The sequence below is a fragment of the Hydra viridissima genome, unplaced genomic scaffold (genome assembly GCF_058129835.1).
Source record: "Hydra viridissima isolate aposymbiotic clone 2 unplaced genomic scaffold, HvirCarnegie_v1 scaffold_15, whole genome shotgun sequence".
Taxonomy (NCBI): Eukaryota; Metazoa; Cnidaria; class Hydrozoa; order Anthoathecata; family Hydridae; genus Hydra; species Hydra viridissima.
The window spans coordinates 6,957,674-6,975,586 of record NW_028324314.1 but is presented as its reverse complement, the minus strand read 5'-3'; the positions used below and the strand labels follow the sequence as shown (position 1 = coordinate 6,975,586).

The following is a 17,913-nucleotide window of genomic DNA, read 5'->3' as shown; positions in this document are numbered from 1 at the left end:
AGGCATATGAATGGGGAAATGATTGGAGACAGGTCTTATTTACAGATGAGTTAAGGTTTTGCCTTGTAAGTTCTGATCGCTGCCCAAGAGTGTACAGAAGACCAAATGAAAGATATTTCGCTTGTAACATTCCAGAAACCACTTCATACAGAGGCAGCTCATTGATTGTATGGGCGGAATATTTTTAACAGCTTGCACAGAGGTTTTTATTGTTGATGGTGGACATATGACTTATCAATGATATATAGCAGACATTTTAGAACCTCTTGTGGTACCTTTTATACCATACATTGGAGATGGATTCATTCTTATGCAGGATAATGCTAGACCACATACAGTACATATTGTTACTGAATACTTAAATAATGTTAATACTGAAGTTTTGGAGTGGCCAGGTTACAGTCCAGATATGAACCCAATAGAGCATATTTTGGACATAATGGGACAAGGTTTTAGAAGCCAACATCCACCACCTTTGTCACAGCCTAGACAAGCTGTGACAAAGTCTTATTCACGTGGAAAAAGATGTCCCTCAAGAAACTATTAGATCTCAAATTGAAAGTGTGCCATGGCACTGTCAGGCTCTAATAACATCAAGAGGTGGTAACACTAGTTATTGATAAGTTAAAAATGCCTTAATTTAAGCTGTATTAGTGTGCATAACAATAATAATGATTTTACTTTATTTTTTCTAATAAACCATATTTTTTTATTATCATTGAAATTATGGTGTTCATGTGTTCTATTTTTAATATGTTTGTCAAAATATATGATAATATTGACAACAATTAACATAAATCGAAATGTATAAGTGGTGCGTTAATTTTGAGGTTAAGTGTATATTGTGTACCAGTCAAATAACTCATTTGGATAAGCCTTATCAGTAAGTTAAGTTACATTCTAGGATTCCCATTAACACACCCTTGTTTAATCTAACAAAAAAATCCAGAGTTTTTCTCCCTCAAGGCATTTGACCAATTGGTCAGACTTCGTTCTCTCATTAAGTGTATGCATGATCTTGTGCTTCCCCCTTTCTCTTAATTGTTCTTTGTTTCACCTACAAAGTACTTTAAGCTCAACATTAAATATACTACAACCAAATAAAAGATGGGTACCATTTCAAAGGGATCAAAACAATTGCACCCCTAAAAATGATACTTTTTATCATTAAATAAAAATGTATCTTGAGAAATGCAATTAGACTAAAATACTTGTATTATATATTTTAACAGAAATAAAAGTAAACATGATGCTGCTCTTGACTGATTATTCCATGAAAAAAGACTCTATTACCTAAAAACTAGATCAGAGATATTGTAAATGTAAAGATCTCAGCACAAATCAAGGATATCTTCTGAAAAAATATTTAATTGTGCAAGTAGAACATGATTCAAATTATTACATGCCATTTCTAAAGTGTAGCAAACTAGGTAACATAAATCATGCCTCACGAAAGCTAGCTGAGTTTTACATTTGTATATGTAACAAACAGTTGCATCAAAATCATTGCAGAGACTAGTTAGTTTCATAGTTAATGTCTATTGCCCTTCATGGTTTCACATTAAATATCATAGTTAGGGTTGGGAATCCCGGGATCCCAGGATTCCGCGGTTTTTAACAATCCCGAAATCCCGGGATTTTTTTTGAAATTGTTTTCAGTTAAACATTTTTAAATTAAGTTATTTTTTTCGTTCGATTGCAATCAAATTCAAACTTTACAATTTTGAAATTCTTGCAGTTATGTTTTTGAATAATTGGATTAAAGTTGTTATAACAATTGAAATTGGATTGCAATTACATTCTTAAATATTTTTGGTGCTTAGTCGCATTTATTCAAGTTTCTGACAATTTTTATCTCGAATAGACGTTATCTATTTGTGACTATTTTAAAGTACAAGTTTTAATAAAAAATAAAATTGCTGGTTATTTGAACAGTAAATTTTCTAAAATTATAATGGCTTCGTACATGGAATATGACAAAAAAAGTAATTCTGCTGTTTGGAAACATTTTTTAAGAGAAGAAAAAGGGCAAACAGCAATGTGTAAGTCTACTGACTGCAAAAAAATTTTAAAAATTGGAGGTGGTTCAACGAAAGGTCTCCAAATCCACTTACTTTCTGTCCATAAAATTAACCTCACACTAACTACTATTTCAGTAAACACACGAGATGAACCACCAATAAAAAAAAACAAAACCTTAACCAATTATTTTCCGATATTGGAGCAAGAAGAAAAATCACTTCCTGCTACACTTGCACGATTAACAGCCATTGATGGGATTTCGTTCAACGTGATATGCCGTTCTAGTGATATATGTGCAGGTCTTATAGCTACAGGATTCAAAAGTTTACCCACAACAGTCAACACTGTGTGTAAAATGGTTGTAGATTACAGCAAAAAAATAAGAGTTTTTTTATTACTGAAATAGCTAGCAAAAAAAACCCTTAATTCATTGTAGGAGAAAGATTTTCTTTATCTTTTAATGAATGGACATCATTGCGTAACCGTTGCTACATGAATATTAATTTACATGCACGAAATTGTCAGTTCTGGAGCTTAGGCTTAATTTGTATAACGGGATCAATGTCTGCAGATAAGTGTATTGAGCTATTAGAACAAAAGCTTGCACAACCTGGACTTGATTTGAGAAAAGATATTGTTGTTATTATGATTGACGGAGCAAATGTGATGAAAAATGTTGGGAGAATATTACCTGTAAATCAACAGTTATGTTTTGCCCATGGTGTGCAACTGGCTGTAATTGAAGTACTATATCAAAAGCAGGATATAGAAAGAGAAATAGAGCAGCAAGACGAAGACGAACAATCAGATATAGAAGACGATTTTTCAGAGAGTAACTTTTGCGAGGATGATGATTTTTCTGACAACGATAAATTGGTTGATCTTGATGCTAGTTATAATTGGCATCGAGGAAACCAATGTGATGTTACTGAGGTAAATTGTGGTCCAGTGATCAAAAAGGTATGAAAATTAATAGTAGTGTTCAGACAATCACCAAAAAAATGATATCTTGCAGAATTATGTTGCGGCTGAATTTGGGAAACAAATAGCTCTAATTAAAGACTGCAAGACAAGATGAAACAGTCTTTTGTCAATGCTTCAACGCGTCTATATATTAAAAAATTGTATACAAAAGGCATTAATAGACATAAGTCTATCGGAAGGTAAATCTTTGGCTTTATCTAATATTGAGATTCAAACTGTATCTGCTATCATTAATGCGCTACTTCCAGTAAAAGCAACAGTTGAGACCCTTTGCCGTCGGGATGCTAATTTGTTTACAGCCGATGTTGCCATAACTTTTATGTTAAAAAAACTTAAAGATGCTAACAACGTTATAAGTCAAAAGTTGCATTCCTCTCACATTCTTCGAATGCAACAAGGGCGTACCGATGCAAGTGGGATCCTTCAGTATCTGCACAATGGTAGAACCAACATTCAGTCCGAATCTGAAATAGAGCTAGTAACAGTTCCGACTTCAATAAAATGTCGCAAATTAATAGTTGAGTTACTTGAAAGACTAGACGCTACAAATCCAGCTACATCATTAACAGCTAATGAGTCTGAATCAGAAGTTGAACTTTCTGTTTCAAATGAGGCACTACTCGAAATTGTTTCTTATTCTTCTGACTCTTCATCTGAATCTATTTCTTTTGCTTTTAAAAACAGCAAAAGAATCACAGACGAACTTAATAAAGCTATAAAAAAAAAGCACATTTGCCCAGCATACCAACTCAATGTGAGACGTTATCAACGAAAATTCAAAAGGAAATGGTGTTGTTTGAAAATGGAGGAACACGTGGTGATTTTTTACAAAGAGCGTATAATTTTTTAATGACTATTAAGCCTACCAGTTTGGAATCAGAACGTGCTTTTTCTGCGGCTGGACTTTTTGCGACAAAAATAAGAAGTTGTCTGGGCAATGAAACTTTGGATGTGCTCTGCTTCCTCAAAACGTATTTTAAGAATAATCAAAAATAATTACATACATATATTATATCTACAAAAACAACGAAGTCTTTATAATTTAATAATTAAGTATGTATAATATTAACAAACCAAAGAATTTCCTTGTAATTTGAAAGTTTTTTCTAAACATACTTATTAAAACAGTTTCTGTATCTAGTTCAAAAGTCTATGGATATAAATCTCCACATGCCATGGTTTTGTTGGCTTAAAAACTAGGCTTGAACTAACTAAAGTTGATACCAAGGCTCATTTCAAATAACAAGTATATCTTATTACTTAAATAGCTTGTCTAAACAGTGCATTTACTAATTGCTCTTAGAAACATTTTTGTATTTTTTACATTCTAAAGCTTATGTAATAGTAACACTTTTCTATGAATAAAAGTTGGCAAGTGTTAACATTTATAAAAAAAATTGTATTGATATTTTTTTAAAAATATGGATCATGAAACAACTTTTTAACAGTGCTTTAATACTGCAACCAAACATTTATTGCAATTCAATCCACTCTAATATATCACTCTCCTCACAAAAAAAGCTTTAAAATTTGAAAATAACAGATGTTGCTACAAAATTTGTAAAAACTTTGGTTTTTTCTATATTATAAGACATTGTTATTGCAATATTCATAACTTCATCATATTGGTTATGCAATGCCAATATTTGTTTATTCATAATCTTTAATAATTCTTTTATATCTAAAACTATGTTTATGTTTTTATAGATGTGCAAATTTTGCTGCAATACCTATTCCATGTATAAAAATCACAAGAGCTTGCACAATTATTTATATGAATGTAGTTTGTTTTTAAAAATTTTGCTATTTGTGTATATAAATGGTATTTTCCTTATATAATAAGTTATATAATGATATAAAGTTATATAAGTTATATTCTGTAAATTTTCTATATTGCCTTCTATAATCATATAATACAATTATCAAAATTAAATTTTGATCTTTGTATTAAATTTTTTTATAAAGTAAAATTACTTTATTTAGGTGATTAGTGTTGTTCATGCATCATTTTCTCTATGGATGGTAGAAGAAGATGTTAAAGACCTGTAAGAAAGATTTTTATAAAAAAATTTTTTGGTACACATTAGGTACACAGGCTTGGGTAACTTTTTTTGAAAGAGGCCAATATTTTTATTTGTTGATAATAGTTAACATAAAAAAAACAGTTGATATTTAAAATCAAAATTAATTGATCAATAAAACATTAGTAAGATTCACTAAGTGACATGCCACCTACCTACCTATTACCTACCCACCATACCTACTTGTACAGTTATCTAATAAAATATCAGACTATTGGACTTGTGTCTAGTTTTTTTACATGTTTTATGCCCAAAGAAAATAGTCTCAACAGTGAGAATATCAGCATAATTTTTGGTTTACAAACTTTTATTTTAAATTTCAATCAGTTCTATTTAAAAATTTATAACAATGTTATCTTTACAGGCCAGGGCCAGGGTCTGATCACAAAACAAACATTGTTTCATCTTAAAATATTATCCTAATATTGGTATCAATTTTATCTGATTCTACTATTTTAATTATGATACATACTTTGAAATAAATATGTATTACATCCTAAAATAGTAGTATCATATTGTATTGATACCATACTTTGAAGGATATTGCCTTATATCTCTTATAAATATAAAAACTGTTAATCACTTGTTGAATTCTAATGTAGTAATGGAAAGTGTCCTATAAATTTCCTTTACTTATCAGCATAAGCCCAAAGGTTGATAAAATTCTTTTATGAATTCCCCTTAAGCTCAATTTTATAAAATCTTATTATTTTATTAATTTTTCTATTAAATTCTTATAAGATTAATTTTTCTACTAAACTTTACCTTTACATAAGAATTCAGTTAAATTACAATGCCGTGGCTTTCAAGAAATGCTAGGAAATCATTAAAAATAATCGGAAAGATTTATTTAGTATGATAATATATCTCTCAGCTGATTTCAGGCAGCACCCAAGTAAATATTAACATCTTGGAATAGCTTTCTAAATTGTTTCTTGCTTTTCTTTTTTATAGTCAGTGGATTAATTGACCTCTAAATTTGGTATAGGAATGGTTGGCCTTTTTCCCCTTTAGCACATTGGGGAAATAAGTTATAATGTTTGGCATATCATAACTTATGGCATCAGTTAAGCTAGAACCAACATTCTGCTCTTGACTATGCTTTTGAAGTCTGATTTTCATGGAATAGCAAGTTTTAAATACTTTTTCAACCTGTGGGTTCTAAAATTTTAGTTTACAGAAGATAATTATCCTAGAATCTCCACTTATAAAATTGGCCAAACCAGGTTTTTTTTCATGAATTTTTGCATCCAATCGATCTAAAAGGTTACGTTAATAGTCAGAGTTAATTGTTTTACTTTTTTCAAAATAATTAAACCTCTTTTACATCCCAAAATACTGATACCATAACCTTTGCCCATCTATTTCAAATGAATTGTAAACAAATATTGGACTGACAGATCACAATTAAATTTTGTGTATAATATATTAAAAAGATGAATAAATTTTAATTCAAAATTATATATCAATGCATATATTATTTTATTATAGCATATTTTTTTATTATAGCATATTATGATAATGAATGAAATATTTGTAAATAAATTTTAGATGGGAGAAGATGAATGTGAATGTCATGGAGGACGGTAGAGTTTTTTTTAACTACTGTTTAAAAAATTCTTAGTTTTATATTTTTTATGTGTTTATTGTTAAATAAGTATTAATAAAATTTTATCATTGGTTAGAGATCTAATACTTTGATAGCTTGTTCTTTTTTTTCCTTTACAGATTGTAAAAATTTGATTTTTACCTACTGATATTATAATTAGAGACTTATAGTATCAGAATATGATGGACCTACTAATAATCTAAGTTCATAACATACTTCATCCAACTGCTGGCTGAATTCCTCCTATCCTATTTTAAAAACACTCACTTCCTCAACTTATTACAATTGCAAAGGGTTTCCTTGTGAAACTGCATAATTGTAATAGCAGAAGTCACCTCTTTATACACTAATATTCCACATAGAGAAGGAGTCAACATGGTTAAGTATTATATGGAAAAGACTCCATCATCAATGGAATGTCCATCAATTGTCTTTATTGAGATTATATTAGGAACTATCCTAACCCATAGCACATCCTAATTCCCTAATCAGTTCCACCAAAGAATTGGGGCATCAATGGACACAGATGACACTACCCTTCACCAATCTGTTTATGGGATGGTTAGATGCTAAGATTACAGAACAATTTACTTCAATCCATATTATCTTACAAGAGATATAACATAATCTTATTGGATAGAGAAAACTTAATCAAAGAGTTAGAGATACTGTTTATGTAACCATACTACTCAGAGGTTACTCACTTCATGCCATTGACAAATATATTATTAAGGTATTACGTTGGACACAACATGATATTATTAACAAAACACCTAAGAGAGACAGGACATAACAGATGATTAGTACACATTAATATAGGTAAATCCAATAATCATATCATAATGAGACACAAAAATATTTTTACTACTCCTAATCTTAAAGCTTATGCTATTTCTTTCCTAAAGCATTCACTGCTTGGTCTTAAGCAATGCATACAAATGCAAAGTATTTTATATAATTTTAGAAGCTATCCAAATAGGTGACTTTAAATGTACTACTTTGATTTAATAGATACCAAACTTTAATTTTCTCTAATATGATTAATCTTCAGCATGGGTGGTAAGATTTTCAGGTTTAATTAAACAACTAATCTTTTTTTTTTTTTTTTGAAAAAAAAAAGATTGTTACAATTAATGAATTCTTTCAAAATTTAGAATTTATGAGTTTTTAAAATAACTGGCGATCCTACTATCATTTATCTTTATTTTGTTAAAAATTTTTTTTCTATGCTGCTATATTCATCCTTTTGGCATTTTCTTTCTTTAATTAGTCAACATAATCTTATTATTTATGTCTTTGTATGTTTTTAATCCATATTACCTTTAAGGAGATGAACTAACCCTATCGGGCATTGACTAAAACATCTCTATACAACCACATTTCCTCCACCTGGTTTTATTGTCTGTAAATAATACTTTTGTCCTAGAAGATGATGAACTTCAGGAAGAAACCACCCCCAAGACACAGATTGAAATATTTCTACCACTATGCTAATTTTTTTCACAGTTTAAAGAAAGGTATGATATATTTTTGTATACTTAAAGTAACTTATTTATAGACTGAGTGACTAACTTATCTTCATTATGACTTATTTTGTTTACATTAAGCTTTTCTAATCTAAAATCTATCACATGTTTTTCTACCTAAAAGTTCATACAATTCATTTTCACACATGACGCAACTGATCATCACAATATACTTTTCTACTAATTAAGCTGTACGTTCTTTTGTATACTGCATAATAAAATTTAAGATTAAATATATATCTAATAAATATAATATTTATCTTTTTTAGAAAATATCACTATATACAAAGCAGGGAAGATGTTGAAAAAAGTTCTGGTAATTGCAGATAAACTTAACAGCATACCAAAAGGGTGCAACAAAAAAGAAAAATTCTGCAACATGATCTATTTGATGGCTTAACTAGAATTCCCAAGGAAGAGATAGTTGGAAGTTTTCAATTTCTTGCTAAAATGAAAAATCTATTAATGGCAGATTTAAAGTAGTAGCTAATTAATTGAAAAAAATTGTAGGAAAAGTTAGATCTTCTATTCATAACAGAAAAGTCAACAGTGAGGAAGAATGGAGCATTAATATGATATGTTTTTGAAATATCATAGTGAATGTGCTATATATTTGAAATATCATAGTGAATGTGCTCAGCTTAAGTTTCTAAAGATGCTTGTTATTATCAAGACAGATAGAATCTGATTGGTAAATGAAGATAAGCACTTTTATGAAATGTAGAGTTACAACAAGAAGTAACAATAGCACAAGTAAACCATCAAAAGAAAGGAAAGTTACATGTTGCATTAAAGCTATAATCTGTGATAACACAGTGTCAATGCTGGAGTAAAAAATGGAGTTGTTGTAATGATCCAAAAGAAATTTAAAGAAATTAAAAGGCATTCCTATACCTCAATTATTACTACTAAAATGTGTTTTATATTTTGATTTACTCATAAGTATAAGTTTATCCAAATATAAAAAATATTATAAAATATAAAAAATATCGCATAAAAAATATTTTTGGAAGAGGTTTTTGAAAAGTTACTACTCAATAACCATTTTAGTGTTTTTATACCAAAACACTGGAATAGACATTAAGGCCAGGCCATATGAAGTTGTGAAAATGTTATAACCCTAATCAGCATGTCTAGTTCTAATATAAATAACATAAGCTTTGATTATTTGCTATAAAGGTTTTGTTTAACAAAAATAGCTCAAATAATCAAATATTTTGTAAGACAAGTTTGCTTTTTTTATTTGCCATATTTTAATGAATTTACTTTTTACAAGATATTTTTGGTTAACTGCTTGAATAATAAAATCTTTTAAAGGGAATGTTTTCTCTTTATTGCTTCCTATATTCATTAAACTAAAAGAAAAGTTATTTCTTTCTATGAGGACATTTCTACAGTATTATTAAACAAATCATTGCATATTTTTGCACTGGTAGACTTAATTATTATTAATTATTCAATGGTAGACTTTTATTAGTTATTTTTACTAATTATTTCCTGAAATAAATTTTAAAATTTTTATTGAGCACACTATAAATATATGATATTTTTTGTTGAGCATTATACATACATACATACATACATACATACATACATACATACATACATACATACATACATACATACATACATACATACATACATACATACATACATACATACATACATACATACATACATACATACATACATACATACATACATACATACATGCGTCAGTAATCTTCTGTAAAAGTTTCAGTGTTAAAAAAGGTCATCAAAGATTAACCAAAAGAGAAATCGCATCAGCAATAATTATTATGAATTAAAAAGTGATCCATATATTTTTTAATAATTAACTTTTACAAATTATTTTTAGGAGTTATAACTGAAAAAGAATTTGACACCTTAAATACATTTGGTTTGAAAGAGTATCTTCACAAGCTTAGCAAAAATGATCCTAAATTTAAAACAAGGACTAGCAGTCAAGTATGGTTGAATATGGAAGAATCTGTCGATCCACTCATTCATAAAATAAGAGAGAGGTAGAATAAAAGTTCTGTTTTTTTTTTTTTTTTTTTTTTTTACATTCTTCGTTTTAAACTTTTTTGTTTACTTTTTTTTGCATATAGTTCGATTAAAAGTTTCATAAAATAGTTTTTATTTTTTATTTGAATTTTTTTTTTAATTAAAATTTGTATTTATGCATATTTTTTTACATATAGATTGGTAAAATTAACCGGTCTTGATCGAAAAATAATATATGGTGGTGAAATGTTGCAGGTAATCAAAAAGCAATTGTGTTGGTGGGAAAACCCATCAAGATTTATAAATATGCTTTTCAGGGGTTTAAAAAATAATTATTAGAGTTTGTACTCTAAAAAAATTATTTATTTAACCTCTGAAAAGGTAAATGTCGTGGTTTAAAAGGCCTTACCGAAAAAAAAATAAGAACAAAAATATTTTTTTGGTTTATATGAAAAATTAGCTTTTGTTCGTAAGAATATATCAGAAAAATAATTCAAAGATCTCCTTAAATTCTAAATTTAAATATGTGTAACAATTTACATTAAATCTAAGATTTATCTAAGAAAAAGAAAGCTGCAAAAATTCAACAGTGTTATGTTTACTGTTTTTGAAAACTTTTTTTGCTGTTGATGCCCATCCTTTGCAAAGGTTTCCACTGGTCTGTAGATTCTTGATATGCAACTATAAAAGATTAAAAAGCTCCTCCTTGTAAAAAAATGACAGTAACAAAAAACATTGTTAACTGTCATTATAATGATTAGTTGAAATTTTTCTATTTACTCCAGATTGTCTTAAGGAACTCATGGTGTACAGTAGGGAAATGAAATATTTAGGTTTTTTCTAAAACCGGTTTTTCGAATAAACCGCGGTTTTCAATGTTTTAAAAACCGGTTTTCCGGTTTTCTAGTGTATCTTTTTATTATGTATATTTCAGGGAAACAACAGCAGCAAAAACGTAAATATATATAGCAACAATGTCATATACGTACATTGAATACAATTGAGCAGCAAACAAATAAGTCTTTTTAATGGTTAATTTTACGTTTCTTTAGACAATAAGCACGTAAAAAAAAATAAAGCATTGAGTGTTTCATCATTTAACCTTGACCTTAGTTTAGTGACAAATAGACCACTTGCAGAAAATGACCTTTCAGCCTCCACACTTGTTACTTGGATTGACTTCAAAGCCGTGCACAACAAATCTAAGTTGCTAGTTCATTTTTTTTGTTAGCTCAAATACTCCCATTTCTTTGAGCGTTAGTTTGGAAGTTGATTCTATTTTTTGTTTCTTTGGTGAAACCCATTTGGCTGTCTCTCTAATGGAGAACTCGAGCTCTTCTGACAAGGAAGTAAATTGCTGTACTTGTTCCTGACTAGTTTCATTATCTGACAAGTTTTCCTCATCTATAGACTCACTTCTCTTTTGCTCAAACAAACGATTAAACAAACTTAATGCAGTAGTAGCAATTGCATTTTTCTTTGGCATGGAATTTTCGAAAATTTCATGAGTTGCTCCATTAATGACATCAGGATTATTCAGATATTTAACTAAGTTTATTAATATAGCATTCCTCCTCTCAGTGACTCTTTTAGTAAATGAGTCAACTAGCTCTTGACTAAAAGTGTTTTTCTGGCTTTTAAGATGCTTGAAAATGAACTTCAGAATGCCATCAGATGAGAGCAAGTTCAAATCTCTTCTGCAAAGTACTTCAGCACCAACCTTGATTGGTTCTAAAGCATTTACTAGATTTTGTAAGGTGGTAAATTCAGACTCAGAAATAATAATATCGCTTGATAACTCAATCAGTAAGATTTGAATACATTTCCTAAGGGTAACAAATCTTGAAATCTATCTAGTAAGCTGTTCCAACGTGTCTTAGAGTCTAAGATTAACTGCAGCTCCTTTCCAAACTCAGACTAGACATGCTTTTGCAGAATCATGTCATTTTTAACTGGAGACTTTCGAAACAATCTGACAGATTTTCTGACCTTGTTGATGAGTTCTGTGACATCCTCTCTGATCATTGGAAGAGCTGATGCGCCTGCTTCTGCTGAAACTTCTAATCCTCCTTTCTCATCGTTGTCTTCATCTTCTTGGTCCTCTTCTAGATTAGTGACTTACTCAGGTGTGCCATTATCTTCTTTCCTAGATTGTCTATATAGAACATCACAGACAGCTAAGTGGATTTCATGTGTGAAGCAGAGCTGATGGTCTGGTAAAATTGAGCTACCAAATTTTTTCATTACAGCAGCTCCGTCTGTGGTTACTGCAACAATATCACAGGCAAAACGTAGCCCAAATTTTTTCAGTTTCTCGTCAACAGTTATACAAAATTTCTCTGCTGGCATAGACCCATGTACCCTGATCATTCCAAGGTTCCAATAGTCACTTCCCATATGAACATTTATGTTCATATATCTTCTGTTTCTGGATGAAGTATTCTCATCAAGGGTTAAGCTAAATTTGTGACTAACAAGCTTATTTTCTACAAATTACTGCTGATATGTTTTCTTGATATCTTCATAATGTTTCATCAGCAGAGCCTTAATCGATTTAGCATCTTTGGGCAATTTGTATGTATCTATTTTGTATATATCTTTGGGCAAGAGCTGTTCTCAAACGTTGGCTAGTTGAGAAAACACGAAAGGGCAGCCCATCACATGAAATAAGCTCAGCCAAAACAACATCAACAAGGTCCTTTGTCTTAAAAAACGAATCAATAGGTTTGATGACTTCGAGTTTCCTCTCAGGAGTAACAACTGCAGCAAATGTGATGTTGTGCTTTGTCCTCAGGTGGTTCCTCATGGAGCTTGTGGTTCCTCCTTTACACTTAATTTCTTGATCGCAGAGCTTGCACTTGGCCAATTCAAGCTCTTTTGAGTGCAAAAAGTGCTTCCAAACTGGTATGTTATCCTTTTGGACTTCAGAAAACAACATTTTTGTTTTTGTGAAAATTTGTTTCACTTTTTTACATCACAAATTGCAGTAACTTACTGTTAAAGTTCGAGTGGAAGCAAATTGAAAGTTTTCATTTATTTTCTTGAGCAACTTCACATCAAGAAAAGTGGTTTAGAATTGCCAAATAACCAAGTAAATTTTGTACAAAAGATATTCAGTATAATCTCTGTAATTCGAGTCTCTTTAGTTCGAAAATCTCCTTAGTTTGATTAAATGTAAAGTCACCGTGAAATGCGCAAAAGAAAAGTCGTCTTTCTATAGTTCGAAAATTTCTCTAATTCGAACGTTTATTTTTCCCCATAAATTTCGAATTAGAGAGATTGTACTGTATATCCAAAAACCGGTTTTGAAAATAACATTTTCGGTTTTCGATTTCCAAGAATTTTACGGTTTCCGGAAACCGGAAACCGGTTTTCCTTTCCCTAGTGTACAGATTTCTCAGGATGTTCTGAGAACAGACCACAACAATTTTGTTTAAAAGCACAAAATGAGAGAACGTGGGCAAATAGAATATTTGATTTAAAAGCAATACTGATGATAATAAAAGCTATCATGAGATTAAGGATTGGAGGTGAGAGAACATCATTCTCTTTAAAGTACTTTTTTTCTCCATTAACAATTACATTATACCATGCAAGCCATAGAAGTTAATGAAAGTCCAAGAATCTAATCATAAGCTAATGACCTAATGTACAGGCATTGCTTTTTCTTATACTCAGCTGTAATTTGGCAGCTTGATTTAAAAAAATCGGCTCCGCAACAGATAACGAATTATTTAAAAGTTCTATATGTAAAGAATACGTCCTTGTACAGCCACTCAACAATTGACTTGTGTAGTGAGAAATCGAATTTCACATTTTAACATGTTTGACATCATGTTGTGCAAAGTAAAAACAGTATCATAAAAGAGGCAGAATGATAATTTTAAAATTGTTGTCATTCCCCTGGAAAAGAACGAAATGATTATTGATGAAAATAAAAAAAGGAGGATAAAATTAAAATACTGAGCATGTTTATGTCAAATCATATTCGTCCGTTTTATAAGTCACTTAAAGTAATTTAACATTTTTAGTTGATTATGGGATCATTTATATGATTATGGGTAGAATCTTACACTTCATATTGACCCAAGAAAGTAGAATTAAGAACTGCATTAAAAACAACTGTTTTTTATGCATCAAAGTGTCGGTACGAAAAGCACCGTTTGGTCACTGGATCGGCCTTTTTTTTTTTTTACAATACCCGTCCTACGATACCGATACCGAATTTATATTGGCCTTCAGAGGACGGATTTTTCCGATACCAAGTTCGAACTATCGTTGGTGGTGGTATCGTACATATGAGATCTCTGAGACTGATGCTTAGTTTTTTTCTTTAAACCCGTTTGAGTTGTTGGAAATTTTATTTTACTTTATGACAAGAATTTTTCTTTAGCATTAAAAAACTGTTGTAAATTCTAAATACATCATGTTATGGGGGAGCTGTATTATGAGAGTTGTATTTGAAATGCAAAACATTTCAAGTTTCATGATATACGATTTTTTTTTTGGCAAAAAGTTACAAACAAAAATTGTAAAGAAGTTTTTTTACACGGGATCTTCAGTAAGTTGCTCACAGTTTTAAGTGCACTGTTATATTACTATATTATTTTTAGTGCTAAAGATATGTAGATTGCCGTATGCGATCGCAAATTTCGTAAAAAAATCTTTTTTTGACAAAAATTAATGTAGAAGTAAAGCTTGAATCCAAACAAAAAAAGTTCACCACATTTTTATTCAAAATGTCCTCCCTCAGCATCATTTACAGCTTCAAATTGACTCCTGAACCTGGAACAGGTGGTCTGGATATAGTCCTTGGGCGTCTTGTCCCATTTCTTCTTGGTAGCAGCCTTAAGGGAGTTGACACTGTTGTGGGGATGTTAACAAGCCCTTGGCTCCACATACGCCCAGTTTGAAGAGGCCATAACTCATTGATCAGTGTTTTGGCAGGTTCTCCTGGAGCCACCTCTGGATCTTCTGGAATGTATGTGGAAGTGCTCCATCCTGCTGGAACACAACATTGTCATCTGGAGAGCAGTAGACATCAATCCAGGGTTTGACATGGTTCTCCAGTTAAGAATTTACTCATTGGTGTCAACTTTCTGACCAGATTTGATGATGAACGGAAGCATTTTGAGGCCATCAGAAAAGCAAGGCTTTCTTGACACCATAAGAAATATGGTCAGGAAGGCCTCTTTGCTTCTGATCAATTAGGTCCTTCTTGACCTCATTCTTGATGGTGTGCTCACTGACAGATAGCTTTTTAGCCATTTTCCTCATTGACCATACTGGATTCCGAGAAATTCGAGCCTTGACTGCCTTGATCAACTAAGGAGTCTGAACTGACCTCTTCAAACCACTATCAGGCTTCCTCTCAACACGACCAGTCATTTGAAAACGTTTAATCTCAGTGTAAACAGTACTCAGAGGCTTGTTTAGTATCTTGCAATTTCTTTGGGCGTGGTACCATTCATGGCAAGGTCAATAATAGGCTTGTTTTTACTACTTATCATGACTTTTTGGCTGCTTTTTCATTTATTTTTATTTTCAAAGTTTTTTCCGTCAACAATTACTAACGACGTGCTTTAAATAACAAATTTGCAGTTGCATACTTTATTTGCATACATATATTTTATTTGCGGTATTTCAGTGCCGAATAACTTTAACTTGTTTTTTTAGTAATTTTATTAAAGTGAGACAAAACAAAACAAACAAAAAAAAAACAGTAATAAGCTACTTTGTATATGAAATACTTTATGGATGTGATTTACAATTCATGAATGAAGTTTTTAATAGACCTCTTGAAAACTGACTACTTTCAAAATGTTTTTCTTTTTCTGAGGAGACAAAACTCTTGTACTTTCAATATTATCTCGGCTTTGACTTTGTATTAACATTTTTAAAAATTCTAGTTCCGGAAACTCACAGAAATGGAACTTGTTAAAAACGTTCCATTCAAATTCGGAAAAGAAAAATATGAACTAAGTTTTTTCAATTTAGAAATATTAACTCTCAAAAAAGTCCCTAGAAGTATTTGCGGCCAAGTTTTAACGTCGCTCAATATCTATTGCTAGATGTATGATAGCTTTTTGTAAATAGGTATAATAAAAATTAATTTGCTATAAAATAAATATTTTTTAGGTATTAAATTACCCTCCTAATGGTCATTATCATGCCCATCATGACAGCGAAACTCATCACAGAAGTGACTTGCCATGTTGCCATCAATATTCCGGTGACGTTCTTAATAGTGTTGGGGAGTGTAAATTGTGTAGGTAAGTTAATGTGATTTTTCACATACACGAGCTTGTTACATGATTCTATAAGAATAAAAACTATACGATGAAAATTGTCTGTTCTATTTATTTTATAGATACATCACTTTTGTATTATACCTCAACGATGTGGAAGAGGGAGGTGGAACAGCTTTTCCGATAGCTGACAATATCACTTTTAATGAGATGGTGAGTAAATTTTACGACACTAATTTTACAGCAATAATTTGTTAGAAATACTTTTTATATAAAAAAAAACCAAGCTATATTTTGTAGAACAAAAACAACGGTTTTTGTTGTACAAAAATAAAAAGTTGAATGTGAAGAACCTAAAGTGTTTTTTTTTTTTTGTATTTCTGTTAATCGAAAATTATCGTAGGACATGGTGAAGTACGGAAATGTTTCAACAGACAAGTATAACATGATGCACGGATGCAAGTTATCAAATTTGGTAATTCAACCGAGAAAAGGTACAGCAGTTCTATGGTACAATCATTTGCGTAATAAAACGGATGGTTGGATGGGTGAACTAGACTGGTATAGTTTGCATGGTGGATGTAATGTCGTAAAGGGAGAAAAATGGATGGCAAATATGTGGATACCAGCACCGTTTAGTAAATCAAGACATATCCCTAGTATATATTTAAATAATGAAGATTATGAAAAGGCGGAGGCAAGTGGTTACGCAGGATAGAATAAATTTCTGTTGTGTTATTCAATCATTCCCAAAAGTGTTAATACAAATGGCAAACAACATCTTGTGCCAAAATATTTTTCTCTTTTTTCTAGTATAAACAATTCGTTCATCTTTCTGACGTTTCGCCAGTGGTGAAACATAACTTACCTTTTATATAATTTATGAAGAAAATTTGGTTATGATTACATCAACTAGTCGCTGTTTTAGTGATCAAGTTGAATCAGCCCGTCGTCTATTTTAAATTTAATTTGCTGCTGATTTTATGTTTTAGTAATTTTTATAGTTAATGATGACGTTAAATTCTCATTCAAACAGCGTCTCTCGCTCTTTACAATCTTTTTGGAGATGGCTCCGACACACTTAAAGGCAACCGATCTTTGTTAATATTTATCTTGTCCTAAACTCATCAAATATTTCTATTCTTGCTTTTCTTTAATTTCCTTCATGGCAACTTGAGACATTTAAACTATTTTATTTAAATGATTTTAGGTCCTTTTCTAAAATCGTACTTTTTTTTTTGAAAATAAAGTTAAAACTGGCATTTAAACATTGGCATGACACTGCTGTTTAAATTGCTCGCTCAACCTCAAGCATATTCTTCTAGTATTATTTATTTTCTTCACACTAACAAGAAAATGACTTAATTCGAAGGGTTCACTTGTCAACTAGGAAAGTGATTAACTTGGTTGAGTCGGAAAAATTAATTCTAAGTGCT

At 30.7% G+C, this 17,913-nt stretch overlaps 1 protein-coding gene and 1 pseudogene across 2 annotated transcripts in view; one reads left to right on the top strand and one right to left on the bottom strand.

Moving 5' to 3' along the window:
• Positions 1-17,270, top strand: part of LOC145192777 (transmembrane prolyl 4-hydroxylase-like) — a 29,863-nt gene extending 12,593 nt beyond the window's left edge. For both annotated transcript variants that reach the window (XM_090072579.1, XM_090072580.1), the window contains exons 5-11: positions 4,990-5,051; positions 6,639-6,673; positions 10,081-10,246; positions 10,427-10,484; positions 16,368-16,501; positions 16,600-16,690; positions 16,881-17,270. In XM_090072579.1, the coding sequence (XP_089928705.1) occupies positions 4,990-5,051; positions 6,639-6,673; positions 10,081-10,246; positions 10,427-10,484; positions 16,368-16,501; positions 16,600-16,690; positions 16,881-17,195 (861 nt within the window). In that variant the 3' untranslated portion in view covers positions 17,196-17,270. The remainder of the gene's footprint in view (positions 1-4,989; positions 5,052-6,638; positions 6,674-10,080; positions 10,247-10,426; positions 10,485-16,367; positions 16,502-16,599; positions 16,691-16,880) is intronic.
• Positions 11,440-13,240, bottom strand: LOC149878414 (uncharacterized; annotated as a pseudogene).
• Positions 17,271-17,913: the final 643 nt, after the last annotated feature.